Raw genomic sequence first — 14,944 nt, 5'->3', positions numbered from 1 at the left:
AGGATTAAGGGTTGTGGCAGCCTTGTTGGAGGAGATACACACACCCCACATGTGTGTATATACCACATATGCAGACACCACAAATTAAAATAATTATTCATGACTTGTATCTTATATCTCCATTTTAGAGTGTGTGTGTGTGTTTGTGTGTATGTGTGTGTATGTATCACTTCTCTGATTTCTTCTAAGGTCTATGGGTCACCTGAATATTTTTCAGAGTTATTTAATGTATATGTAGTATATTTGGTTTTTAAATAACAGCTCCAGGCATTATGTTGTATACATACATCTTTCCAGTCTCCTGGTCGCCTAGTAGAGGCATTTCACCAAGTGACATGAAATGTAGAAATTTTACTTCATTTAAATCCCTTCATTCATCCTTGCTTACATTCTAATTGTCTGAAATAATTCCTTCATATACAGTGAGAGTTCCATCAATATAATATAAAGTTTTGCTTCACAATCAAACATAATTAAATGTATTTGCAGAAGGACTGTCTGCTGTATTTGCCAAGTTTTTTATAAATATCAACAGAAAAGTAACATGGTCAAATCAGGAACTTAAAAAAAAATCCTGCTGAAACCAGCTGAGGACACTCCTTAAGGCAGCCAGCTCCCCTTCAAAAGTCCTGGGCAGGGCAGAGCATCCCCTCATTCCCTTTGGTGAGGCTCCCAAGAAAAGAAATTAATAGAAAAGATAAAAATGACATCATCAAATCAAGTTCTCCCAACATCCTGCAGAAACTGGAGTTGAGACAGTTAATTGGAGGGTGTTAAAAAGTTCTAAATTGTGTGTGTGTGTGTGTGTGTGTGTGTGTGTGTGTGTGTGTGTGTGTGTAAGCCTATAAAAGATTGTTCCCCCCCCCCCGAGATGAAAGTAAAGACAGTTGCGAGAGCCCCCCAAAGTGGGTGCTGACAACCAAATTTGACCTCTGCAAGAGCAGCAAGTGTTCTTAAGAATCTCTCCAGGGCAATAGTTGAAGTTTTTTCTGTAATCTCTATGTAACTTTAAGATACATTTTTACTAATTCATTGAGAATTTGGTACAATGCATTTTCATCATATCCTCCCCCTCCTTCCTCTAACTCCTCCCAGATCCTCCCCTAACCTCCACGAAGCTCCCAACTTGGAGTCTTCTCCTTTTCTTTAATCCAAAGAATCCAGTTTGTGTTGCTCATAAACTCCTGGGTATAGGTCCATCCACTAGAGTGCTATCAACCTGTCAGGGGCCATACCCTTAAAGAATACTAACTCTCTTTCCCTCGTAAGCCATCTTCTGTCAACAGGTCCTCAGCCAGGAGCGGGGCTCAGATGCCTCTTCCTGCTCTATAGCAGGGTGTTGACCTGCTTGATCCTGTGGCGGAACTGCGCAGGAAACCACAGTTGCTACGAGTTCATGAAAACAAAGGCCCTGTCTTGTACAGAAGACATGGATTTTCTCTAGCCCTCCCCAGCCTCTACACCCTCTTCTGTGATGGTCCATGACCCGTGGGGTGTGGTTCTGCTTGTAACTAAACTCTCCGCTGACGCTCTCTGCACTCACTGGCTATATTTCTTCATTAACTGCCATCCATGACACCGAGAAATATATGATAAGGCCCGGGGGCCGCGCTAATCTACAGTAGAGAGGTATGCATTTAGAGAACAGTTTGATTCTATGTCCATTTAGCAAGATAACAATAGTAAACAGCCAGAGAACTCACCAGTCATAGGTTCTGGGCAGATGTGCAGTACCAAGCATGTTTCCTCCTGTGCTGTGGATCTCAAATCTAATCAGAAACCAGTTGGCTACCCCTGTAACATATGTGTTTCGGTTTGACCCATGGGCATATTTTGCCTGCTGGTCATATAGCTCACAGATAAGACCACTGATGTCTCTTCTCCCCGGCAACCTGTGTAGCACCTTCTAGTCAGTAGGGAAGACCTTCTGGTCACTACCAACTTAACTTTTCCATGTCTACTGTGACCACCATGTGTGATATCTTCAGCAATAGACTCTCAACATCATGTGGGCAGCAATGAGCTATGTTGATTGTAGTCTATTTTGTTTGGAGGTCTCTGGACACCTCTAACAACTTGAGGGGGGAAGCAGCCTTCATCTGATACTTGGTTTTGTATTTGGTAATCTATGACTTCTGGAAAAGGCATAAACCCCTATGTAGGGAAGCTCCAATTATAGCTGGAGTTTTTGATTGAACTATTTTTAATGCATTCATTTTTATGAACATGGGAATAAAAGAGTTTCTTCTCCCAGTGATCATGGGTTGATTCCAACAGACAGTGGGAACGTGAACAGAAAGTCCTACTAGTCTTCTGTTGAGGACGGGTTCTACCTTGAGGTGGCCGTGGTGCCTCAGTGCTAGCTGTGAACTGGGCCAGTGAGAGCAGTGGGGTGGTGAGAACTGTGCCTACTGGAGCAAGGGCTCTGGGACACACAGACGACTCAGTAGGGAAAGTGCTCTTGTCACAAGCGTGAGGACTTGAATTCAGTCCCCAGAACTCCCATCAAAAAGCTAGGCATGATGGCGTACACATGAATCTCAACATTGGGGAACTGGACTTGTGGGCCAAACAGCCCAGATTTATCAGTAAGCCCCACGTTCCAGCAATAGGCCTTGTATCAGAAAATGAGGTGACCACTTCTAAGAAATGACCCCTGAAGTTGACCTCTGTCCTCTACATTCCTGTGCACGTGTGGATCAGCATACACGCACACACACACACACGCACATGCACACACGCACGCACGCACACACGCTCACACACATACACACACACACATGCACACACACGCACACACACACACACACATGCACACACACACATACACACACACACGCACGCACACACACACACAAAATTCTAATGAGCATGCCAAGTCCATTGGGTACTTTAACAGATGTCATTAATCAAATCAAAAGCCTTTGTTGTTTGAAATGCATTATAACAGGAACAAGATTTATTTTTATGTCTCATCTTACTACTTTTCGAAATGACTGTGAATGAAGCATCTCATTGTAATTTTTACTTTGAAAATAAGTCAGAACAACGTATTATATCTAAGAGACTCTGGGGGTAGAACTGCACCCCCAGTTGCTTTACCCTTGCTCCCATCTCTGATGGCATCTCCTCTGCACTCTAGAGCTACAGCGCCCTGGAAAAACCTCCAGACAAGAAGGCCAGTTCTTCCTGTGATCAGAGAACTTCTTATGCAGAGCCTACTCAGCGGCTGGCATCTGCCACTGACGTAGTGACATGGGCCCCACCCTCCGTCTCCACAGAGCAAGTCCCCAGAGAGGGCCCTTCACAGCTCGGGAGGGCCCCTCAGCACTCCCATTTCAGCTTGGATGACCTGTGGATAGAAAAGACTCAGAGGAGGAAGCTGGAGAAGCAGATGCAGCTTAGAAAAAAGATGGGCCCAGGGATCATGCACGTGGACCAAGCTCAGGTAAGGGGGCCCCACGCCAGGCATCTTCTGATGTGGCCCGGGAGCCTGCCATTTTCTGAGTCTATCCTGAACTGACACTGTCACCCTTGACCCCCTGAGTCACAGAAGCTGACCAGTATGAACCTATGTATTAGTTAGCTTCTCATTACTGTCATAAATGCCTGAAATAAATTAATAGATAAAGATAAAAGAGTTGGGACTGGGGAAATATCTCAGTCAGTAAAGCACTTGAGGACCCGAGTTCAAATCCCTAAACTCGCATTTTGAAAAACAAAACAGGCTTGTTTGTGATCCAACTGCATGGAAGCAGAAACGGGTAGATCCCTGGAGCTCACTGACCCTCCAGACAGCATGGACACACTGGCCAGTGAGAGACCCAGCTACAAAAACAAGATGGGCAATGTTTGAGCAATGACACTCTGCTGTCCTCTGGCTCCCTAAACACATGGACACACATGTGCATCTGCACACACACACACACCATATGCACTCACACTAACATGTATGCATGCACACCCACCTAAATACAAATATGCACACTGATAAAAAAAAAAAAAGGTTTATTTCCTCAGAGGTCTCAGTCCCTATTGCTTTGGGTTTGTGGTGGCTCAGGATATCACAGTTGAGTGTGCATGACAGAGGAAACCCTGTGAACCCATGGCAGCTAAAGAGAGGTAAAGATTTTTCCCCATTCTATAGGCTGCTGTTTTGTCTTATTGACCAAGTCCTTTGCTTTACAGTTTTAGGATGTCCTATTTATCAATTGTTTCTCTCAGTGTCTGTGCTACTGGGGTTATATTTAGGAAGTGGTCTCCTATGCCCCTGCGTTCAAGTGTACTTCCTACTTATTTTTTCTGTGAGGTTCAGTGTGGTTGGTTTTCTGTTGAGGTCTTTGATCCATTTGGATTTGGGTTTTGTGCACGGTGCTCAACTAAGTTCATAGCAGCATCATTTGTCATAGCCAGAACCTGGAAACAACCTAAATGCCCCTCAACCAAAGAATGGATAATAAATGTGGTACATTTACACAGTGGAGTACTACACAGCAGAGAAAAACAATGGCGCCTTGAAATTTGCAGACAAATAGATGAAGCTAGAAAACATCATATTGAGTGAGGTAACCCAGACCCAGAAAGACAACTATCATATGTACTCACTCATAAGTGGTTTTTAAACATAAAGCAAAGAAAACCAGCCTACAAATCACAATCCTAGAGAACTTAGACAACAATGAGGACACTAAGAGAGACTTACATAGATATAATCTACATGGGAAGTAGAAAAATACAAGATCTCCTGAGTAAATTGGGAGCATGTGGACCTTGGGAGAGGATTGAAGGCGAGGGGAAAGGCAGGGAGGGGAGCAGAGAAAAATGTATAACTCAATAAAATCAATTTATAAAAAGGAAAAGTACATACAGATTCTGAAAAATAAAATAAAATAGAGGTAGAAAAAAAGATTGGGGCCCCATATTCCATTTTGCAGGTACTCATTGCATAAAATCTTCCGGCCTCACTCTTTAACAAACAAGCATTTGAGGGACACCTGGACCAAGCAAGAGCAGTATAAAAAGATAGCTCACCACAGGAACTGCCCCAGGGTTTCTAAAACACTGCTCCCCGGTCCTTCTCTGTCCAGTGGTCAGCATTTGATCCCATGCATGTTTACATGCAACTTGACAGCCTATTAAAAATGACTTCACATGGGGCCAGCAAGATGGCTCAGTTGGTAGCAGGACTTCCCACTCAGCCTAATGATGTCTTGAGTTCACTTCTAGGCCCTCTACTGTAGAAGGAAGAACTGCTTCCTGCAAGTCCTCTGACTTCCCCACACAAGATAAATAAATAAAATGCAATAAAAATTTTTATAAAGAAACTTCACAATCTTTACAAGCATACCTTCTCGATTTCCAATTTGCATTTTTTCTTTCCTTTGATAAAATAATAAAATTGTTGCCATGTATCTGTGAAGTACACTCCTGAGTCTGGCTTACAGTGTTTTTGCAAGTATATCTCGATCTAAACCCAAGGCTTATCTTTTGCTTTTTGAAAGCATTATTTTTGAATTAACATGCAAAGCAATAGGTGCCACAATGCCATTCTCAGGCATACTTGGTTTTGGTTGACCCCCTTCTCCACTCTCCTGAAACTCCCTCCCCAGTGCTTGTGCCCTTCTGCCTCAGAATTCCCCTTGCATCTTGATATCATGCTTGCTCCACCATCTTCCATACCCCTTCCCTTAATATCCATCTCCCCCTCCCATGGCCCCTTTCTAGTTTCCTGGCCTCTGCCCACACTCACTTCCACATAAACACACGCATAAATTAACAGCTAAGATCCACATATGAGAGAAAGCAGGCAGTATTGTCTATCTGAGTCTGAGTTACCACGCTATGTTTTCTGGATCCAACCATTTTCCTAAAAATATAGTATCTTTTTCCAAGATATTTTTATTATCATAAAAGTAAACCCCATACTTATTGAGCAATCAGTGCCCACTGTCCCTGGGCCCTGGAAAGCATGAATCTGCTTTTTATGTTCTTACGGATCTGGCTATTTCATGGAATTGTGTGATAAGTAACCATGTCTGGCTTCTTTCGTTAATGCAATGATTTCAAGGTCCTTCCAAGTCTTAGCACCTATCAGGACTCCATTCCTTTCTATGGATGAATGGTTTATTATGTGTAGACATCTGTTTATTCATTCAGCAACAGACATTTGGACTGGTTCCAATTTTTTGCTATTGTTAAGGTTATCTACAGAAACAGTTATAAAAGTTTTTGTTTGAATACACGTTTTCTGTTCTCTGAGGTATACACTTAGCAGTAGAGTTCCTGGATAGGTTAGTAATTCTGTGATTAACTTGTAGGAAAGCTGCCTGATTGACACTTTGGCCACCCTGTTATCTTTCCACGAGCACTGGGGGCTGCATGGCCTCAGGTTCTCCCCACTGAAACTTGTTTTCTTTGTTATGTTATTGAAAGCTGGCAGGTGCTGGTGAGAATGTGGAGAAAATGGAAGGTTTCCACACTGTTAGTAAAAAATTGTATTGGGATAGCCACCATGAAACACTGAATGGAAGTTCCTCAAAAAGCTAAAAATAGAGCTACTATCTGAGTCAAACCTCCCACTTTTTAGTATTTACCTACAGACTCAAAATCAGCATGTTGAAACATTTGCAGACCATTGTTCATTACAGCAATACTCATAGTAGAAAAGATATAGACTTGAATGTCCATCAACACAGGAGCAGATAAAGAAAATGTGGTTCATTCACACGCTGGAATATTGTTCCTCTGAAAAGGAAGCGATTTGTGTCATTTGCATCAAGGGTTGCAATGTAAGCCAGACACTGAAGACAAATGTCACATGTTCTCCACATACATATACTCCAAAGCAACTGAAATCGTACAGGCCAAGAGTAGAATGATGGTGGAGAGTGAGGCGGGACAGAGGTAGGGGCTGGGGGGATTGGAGAGGGAATAATCCAAGGGACAAATCCTGTTACACAGGAAGAATAAATTTGATTTTTATATCTCCTGCTCGGCTCAGTGAATAATAATTGAGAATCATACATTGCTTTAACATGTTTACATGTATTTATTTAGTGTATGCAGGCATGTGCCAAGGTGTGTGTGCGGAGGGCCAATGACAACTTGCAGGAACCCTTCACCTGCTGAGCCTTCTTGCCAGCCTCCAGTGCCATACATTCTAGTGGTGCTAAGAAAATAAGCCCCAATATTCTTCCCATAAAATGTCAAATGTTTGATGTGATAGATGGGTTAATTAGCTCAATTTAACCATCCTACGTTTTGTTGAAAATCATAACATTAGCCTGGGCATGGTGCCTCAAGCCTATACTCCAGGACTCGGGAGGCTGAGCAGGAGGTTCAGACATTTCAGGCCAGGTGGGGCTGATGGTGAGACCCTAGGGGCCTGGGGAAGTAACTTAGTGGTGGAGTGCCCACCTAGTGTATGCAAGGGTTTTACCTTCAGCACTGGGAAAAAAAAAACTGATTTTAGTTTATATCACACAAATATGTGCAAGGATAACTTTAAGATATATACTTTAAAATATTTCAAAATATTTTTATTCTTTGAAAATTGTTACTATGTGGTATGTGTGTGTGTGGTGTGTGTTCAGGTTCATAGAGTTGGAGTTACAGGTGTTTGTGAACTACCTGATGTGGGTGCTAGGAACTTAACTCGGGTCCTCTGCAAGAACACTATATGTTCTTAACCGCTGGGCTGTCTCTTCAGCATCACTTTAGAATTTGGTTTAGAAGAAAACATGAACCAAAATGTGTGTGAGAAAAGAAACCAAACACATGTTTCCCAGGGTGATGTGTGTATGTTTTTATTTTAAGGCTTCCATCTCATTATGTGACTGAAAGAATAAATAAAAGTTAGGGCAGAGATGAAAAATTAATTAAAAACCCAGTAAGAATTATATTGTGACAACAATTATGTGGGAAATTAAATCTTCAGTGTTGATGTCAGTTTATTTTAGAAGGATGCTGACAAAATGAGCCCAGAGAAGACAAATAGCATCTTAACCACAAAACTACTGCCATGTGTGGAGATACTGTAGCTCACAGGAGAGTGAGTGCTTGGTATTCACAAGACCCAACATGTCCCTCCCAAAGAATAACCAGAAACTCACTGGGCCCTTGCTTTCTCCCCTTCAAAGCAACAGCTCAGCACTCACCAACTCAGTGTTTGGCCTCATAACCCACAACTAGAAACATAATAACTCAGATGGCGATCAGAGCCTCCCGGAAGATGTCAGGGACTTGGGAATGCACACGGTTCTTGGCTTAGATGAGGTCATCAGGATATAGTCCCTTCACACCTCTCAAATGGCAACTAAACACCCCCCCCAAGGTCAATTGTGCTCTTACTCCATACAGCAACAGGGAATGCTGGTACTTCTGTTCTCCTGTGACCACCAGGGAGCACTGTGCTGACGACCACCAGCCCACAGAAAGACCCAAATTCAATTCAAAGGCTGTTTTCACACTTCCCCATCGCACTATTATAAGTGGAACTTCCTCAGTCAGGGTCCACCTACAGGGGTATAGAAACCTATCACATTCAGCTGTAGTTCACTTATTAACTTTGCTTTTAAATAACTTTTTCCACAGGACTAGGGAGATAGTTCAGTGTGGAAAGTCAGAGAGCCTTGGGGGGGGTATACAGCAGGTGACAACTAGTGTTCAGCAGGTCGACCCACCAGATGTATGATTCCCTAGTTGGGAGCTCTACCTGGAAAGGCTGTGGGGGTCACTGGCTATGGAAACCAGTTTCTTTTGTCTGTAATTTCTCTCATGAGTCATTTCATTTCTTCCCGAAGAACTGCCTTCCTTCCCTAAGAACAGCTTTGAGTATATTATATTCCCATTGTTTTGTGTGTTTCTCATGTAAATATTCCATCTATTGGACACACATAGCTGTGGATGGTCAGGAAGATGATTTCTGCTTAAGTGTCTCATTTTGATGAATATAAATAATACTAGGATATCTTTCATTACTAAGACTGACATATGATTCTCAGTCACAAAGACAGCTTTTTTACACAGACAGCTAACTTTAGACTGCAGAACAAATTCAAAGCAGGCTAGTTGCCCCTGGAGACAGACAAATATCTGATTGCTCCTAGAGACAAATACACGAGGTCATTTTCCCTGGTGCTTTGCCAATTCGAGGTCAGGATAGAAGCAACCTTACTAGACATAGCTTTCTCAGGAATTGACTTTTTGCACATAGTCCCAGCCTCAGGCTCAAGGTTCGGCCAATTGTTTGCTGTGTGGGAATCCTCACCAACTTAGAGCTACATGGGTCAATGTGACATTGGTAGCCTAAGAGAAACCACGTGACTTACCTTGTGTTATGAGAATGGGTCGGGCCTGGAAAATGTAACCTATGACTGTCCAGAGTTTGGCTGGGAGAAAAGAGCCTGCTCAACACTTCCTGAGTGGTGGTGTTGAGAGAAGGCGCTATGGAGAGAGAGAAGTGTGTGAAGGTGAATGAGTGAGAGTGGGTGAGTAAGGAGTGTGTGAATATGTGGATGTGTGTGTGTGTGTGTGAGAGAGAGAGAGAGAGAGAGTGTGTGTGTGTGTGAGAGAGAGAGAGAGTGTGTGTGTGTGTGTGTGGTGTGGAAGAGCTGCTGCTGCTACGTGGAGGAGCTGTGCCTAGGAACTGTGAACATGCTTAATGTGCTTACGTGCTTATGGTGCTACAGAAATGAGATGTTTAGCTGTGGCCGTGTGGAGATTTGTAACTGTGTAGAGGCAAGGAAGATGAAGCTGTGTAGAACAGAGATGCAGAAGAGAATGTACATAAAAGAAAGATGTGTAGGCACGTGAAAAGGGATGTAGTTGAATACAGAAATACGTAACCGAGCAGGAGAGAGAGGTATGTGAAGAGAGACTGTCAGGAAAGATGATTTAAGATGAAGGAAGAGAGAGAAGGCTACCATCAGAAAAGCGTGTGCTTGTTCCTTTCCTCCTAGCCGCCAGCAGAAAGTGTGGACCTCCTTCTTTTCCCCCTCACATAGGGAAGTGTAGCCCTCGCCGCCTTTGTGGACTTCTTACATGCCCTGGTGCTGACTGGGGGCTGCCCCTCCCAAGTCAGTCACATCTTGCCAAACAAGCATAAAGCTCCCCCATTCAGACCCCAGCACCCACATAGAAAGCCAGGTGTGGCCACACATGTCTGTAACTGTAGAACTGGGAAGGTGGAGACGGACAGATCTGAAGAGCTTTCCATTGAGCCAATCGGTGAGTTCCAGGATCAGCAAAGCAATGTCACCTCAGCAAATGAAGTGAGGAGTGACAGAGGGATATACCTAACACCAACCTCTGGCTTCCACACACACGTGTGTGCGCACCTGTGCAAACATGTGCATGCACGTGTACACACACACACACAGACAGGTAAGCAGATAAACACAGAAGAGAAAGCAGAAAGAGCAGACTCATGCCCCAGCAATGCCCTCGTAACTAATGAGAACTTTGCGTTCATATTCTTGAACCTCGAAGTTGCTCCAGGCAGCAGAGTTTCCGTGAAGGAAATGGCTCTAGAGAGGGCCTAGAAGTGAACTCAACACTAGTAATAAGAGACACTGCTGGTAGGATTTGCACCAAGAAAATCTGGCCTCAGTCCACATTTTAATTGCCACGTGATACAAACTCTCTCTGAGAAGAGCACAGATGTATTTAAAAGATCTCCATCTGGTATTTGCTAATTATCCTTCAGGGCTTGACCATGATTTGGCCATTGGAGTGGTCAAAAGGCTCTAACAGGTCCTTGAATACCAGCGTGACTCAGTCGAGCAGATGAATAATGATATCCTGGTGTGTAATCTGTGGGCTGCTTCACAATGGCCCTGTAGAATGTGTGGCTTCCCAACAATAGCCAGTGTCTTCATTACTATTCTATTGTTGTGAAGAGACAACAGAACCAAAGCAACTCTCACTTTAAAAGCATCTGTTGCCGGGCGGTGGTGGCGCACGCCTTTAATCCCAGCACTCGGGAGGCAGAGGCAGGCGGATCTCTGTGAGTTCGAGGCCAGCCTGGTCTACAAGAGCTAGTTCCAGGACAGGAACCAAAAGCTACAGAGAAATCCTGTCTCGAAAAATCAAAAAAAAAAAGCATCTGTTGGGGGCTTGCTTACAGTTTAAGAGGGATAGTCCATGATCATCGTGGCAGATGGCAGATAGGCATGACAATGGAAAAACAATAGCAAAGGGGTTTTCCTCCTATTCCACAGGCAGCACACATACACACACACACACACACACTGACACACCTCCTCCAAGGGCACATCCATTCCAACAAGCCCATACATCCAAATAGCTCAAATGGGGACTAAGCATAGAGGGCATTCTCATTCAAATCACCATAGGCAGTTATCTCTGGAGGCTGGAAATCTAAACTGAGTGCCAGGGATACCTGGTCTTTTTGTATGATGGGTTCGTTTATGACACGGTTATGCACAACTTGAGAATCTAGGATGCTAAAAACTCAAGGTTATCAAAGGTTAACCTAAGACAGTGGCTTCAAGTTCACTGTCTCACACCAACAGAGATTGAAGGTATGGATTCTCCTGGTGTATGCTAAGCAGAAGTGGGCTTTATTAAAGACAATCACAGGAAGGGAGACTTGAGTAAAAGTGAGAGATAAAAGGAAAGGGAGAGGAACTCCTAAGGAAGGGAGATAGAAACAACCACTGAGCTTCCATGCCTGAGGGCTTTTATAGGGCTGTGGCAGAGACCACAAGAGATTGGCTAATTCTTGTGGGCCAAGCCAACACAGGGCCCACACACACTGTGCATCTTCTTCCACCAGCCAGGCAGACGATCGTGATCATCTTCCCTGTCAATCTCTGACTGACTTTATTAGCTATTGGCCTCGACTGCCTGCTAGCTGTTAGTCGCTTGGCCAGAGTTGTGCCCTTCTGGCCTTGCAGGTGTCTGAGTGCTGTTAATTGTACTAAGCGTCCTTTGTTCTTGGTGGCTACTGAAAAGAAGCTGTTCTTGGTTACATCATATTTTAATGCCTTGTCTCTGGGGTGGTCTGGAATGGTCTCCTAGGCAGAGGAATCTTGTTTCATGATATCCTGGTCAGTTGATGTTAGCTGCATTAGAACATTAGAAGCAAGGATACGAGGAAAGACATTTGGGGACTGAGCCACCATAATGATAGAAGAGGAAGCAGCCGCTAAAACTGTTCCTACATCCTCTCTCTCTCTCTCTCTCTCTCTCTCTCTCTCTCTCTCTCTCTCTCTCTCTCTCTCCTTTTCAGCTGACTTGCTGGGCCCTAAACTCCATAGTCCCGATCCTTCCATGCCCTAGAAATAACAAGATAACCCTGCAGAGGAGATTGGCAAGGAGACACAGGCCTCACAGGAGAAAGAAGGTATTCTCCCTGAGAGTGCTGAGGAAGCAGAGCTAAAAGGCCAAATATCCAAAGGACAAAAGCCCATAGGCTCCAACTCCCTCCTGAAGAAACTCCAGAACAGATGAATGTGCTTAGACTCGAGACTACAGCATGACCATAGCCATGGAGGAGCAGCAGCTGCCAAGGGCAAGACCAGACAAGAACCTGGCAACTGTTGGCACACCCCACCCCATAGGCTTTGCCCCATAGAAAGCCCTGCCACCTTGCCACCAGTAAGCTTGCAGGGTACCATGAGCCCCTTCTTCCTCCCAGTCTGGATTTTTATATATTTTAGGGAGAGACCAGGCACCTAGTCACCTTGCCAGCTGGGGAGGCTCTCTGAGGTTATTTCTTGGGTGACACTAAAATGTGCACACCCTCAGGGAGGGACCCAGAAATAGAGATGATCAGGACCCAGTAATGCTGCAACTTTTTCTGTGGTGAGAAACGTAAGATGTGAGATCTCCTTCAGGAGGAGAAATTCCTTGGACAATCTTGAGTCTTGGAGCAGAGTGGCGGTTTCAAGGCTGAGGATGACATGTTGGGGAAGACAGAATGAGAGACACACTCTCTGTGCATCTAAGTGTATTGTCCCTTAGGCCGCTGTGCTTTTATCATGGGGGGGGGGGAGCAGTAAGAAAGGATTGTTCATAAAGGAAAAGGATTTGCTTGCCTACAGGGCTCTCGATAACCTTTGCTAACTACCTCTAAAAGTTTGTCCCGGTTATCAAGGGCTGTAAAGTTTGATGGACATTGTTTATGAAAAATGGATACCTTCTCTCTCCCCATGTGTTGCTTTTGAAAGTACTATGGGGGAAGAGCACTGGTTTCAGAGTCAAAGTGTTTGGGCTCTGGTCCCACTCAGTCTTAGCAGTAATGATGTATAACCTTGGTAGGGGTCACTAGCTTCTCTGGATTCTAAAACAGAATTAAACATGCATGCGCTCATTCCAACTCAAAAATTCTATCCCTGCTATAACTATGCTGTTCACATGAAACCAAAAGTGAGGAAGGCCCATGGCCAAGCCTCCACTCTGTAAAACCAGGAATATATGGAGTATAAAGAGAGAGAGTTTGGGGCTTGATGCTCATACATTCAGGCAACAGAATCGCATATACACTATACACGGTAGTCATCACGGGATGGGGGTGGAGCTGAAGAAGATAGACACGGAAGTTTCTGGACTGCACCCTCTTTCCTGGGCCTTCAGTGAGGTCCTGGCTGCTGCAAAGTTGCTCTGACATCAGAGTGGATGGGACTGAGGAAACAGGTTCGGTCATGCCCACGTGGAGGCTGCTTCAGATGTAATCAGATGCTAGGCATATTGTTAGGGAGTGAGGAAGAAAGGTCCCGAGGGCAGAGTGTCACTGCGTAGCTGCAGCAGAAGGCTCGTGGCAGTGGATTCGCTGCAGTGGAGGCTGGGGTGGGGGCTAGGGAAGGACGATGGAGAAGTCTATCTTTCGGGGGATTGCTCACCCAGCTCTAGTCCAGTGCTGACTGAAGAACAAACACAAGACAAGGTGGTTTGGGTGGCCCGAATCTTTAACCTCGTTGTCAGCAGGTCGTCATGGATCTTACGGAATGTCACCTTCTAGTTAATGGCAGGGAGAGCCAGGATGAGAACCACTCAAAGAAAGCAAGATGCTGTGGTCTCTCTCCCCTTTCAAAGCACAGATCTCAACGCAGTTAGCATGATTGGCAGGTTTACTTGATGTTTGTGTCAGACTTTGGGAGGACTGTGTAAATGTTCTTATTCCCTAACCATCTACTCAACTCTAGACTGTCGTTCAGACGACTGGGAAGGAAAGATTAGTGAGGAAGGGAGAGAGAGCGAGCACTGGACCCCTGAGTTCTCGGCTGCCATGCAGATTGTGTAGGAGAAGACCGGCAAGGAAGGAAGAGAGAATGCTGTGTCCCTGGCCCCCAAAACCTTTGCGTTTCATTTGCTTAAAATTTTTTAATTTCTTCTTCCCATTTCCTCATATTGTCATCCTTAACCTAAAGTGTATGTGGGAATCAAACACTGTTGTATGATTTCTTCAATGTCCCAGCCATGTTTTACACAGATAAGTCATGTTGTTGTATATTTGAATGTATATATAATTCTGTACACTGCCTTTACCTTTGATCTTGGATTCTGTACTTTTGTTCCCTTTGTCTGGGCTATCTTCTCTATTGGTCAGTCTGTGTCTTCAAGATTAATGTCATGATGAGTCTGCATTTTAGGAAAGGAACAGGAGGAAGAGGGAAACCAAGCTGGCTTGTAATCCCAGTGAATCAGAAAGCAAAGGCAGAAGGATTGGTATAGAGCAGGGTCAGCCTGGGCTTCAGAGTGAGTTCAAGGCTAGCCTTGGCAACTTAGTGAAATTCTTTCTCAAAATAAAAAGTAAAAAGATGGCTGGGGTTATAGCTAAGTGGTGGAGAATTTGCCTAACATGCAGTAGGTTCTAGGTTCAATCCAGTTAACAACATAGACAAACACATGTATGCAAACACACACGAGGAGTAAGAAAATCCAACTGTGATTCTCACTTGTCAACACTAAGAAAATGAAG

The 14,944-nt window shown here is 44.3% G+C and overlaps 1 protein-coding gene across 2 annotated transcripts in view; it reads left to right on the top strand.

Moving 5' to 3' along the window:
• Arhgef4 (Rho guanine nucleotide exchange factor 4) overlaps window positions 1–14,944 on the top strand; it is a 143,144-nt gene that overhangs the window by 60,135 nt on the left and 68,065 nt on the right. The window contains exon 3 of one of the 2 annotated variants that reach the window (XM_075980487.1): window positions 3,143–3,448. The exons of the other annotated variant lie outside the window; for it this stretch is intronic. Coding sequence (XP_075836602.1) covers window positions 3,143–3,448 — 306 coding nt within the window. The remainder of the gene's footprint in view (window positions 1–3,142; window positions 3,449–14,944) is intronic. 2 annotated transcript variants of the gene reach the window in all.

Source organism: Microtus pennsylvanicus, chromosome 7, assembly GCF_037038515.1.
Source record: "Microtus pennsylvanicus isolate mMicPen1 chromosome 7, mMicPen1.hap1, whole genome shotgun sequence".
Classification (NCBI taxonomy): Eukaryota; Metazoa; Chordata; class Mammalia; order Rodentia; family Cricetidae; genus Microtus; species Microtus pennsylvanicus.
Note: the sequence above shows the minus strand (reverse complement) of the source record. Positions and strands in the feature narration are given on the sequence as shown.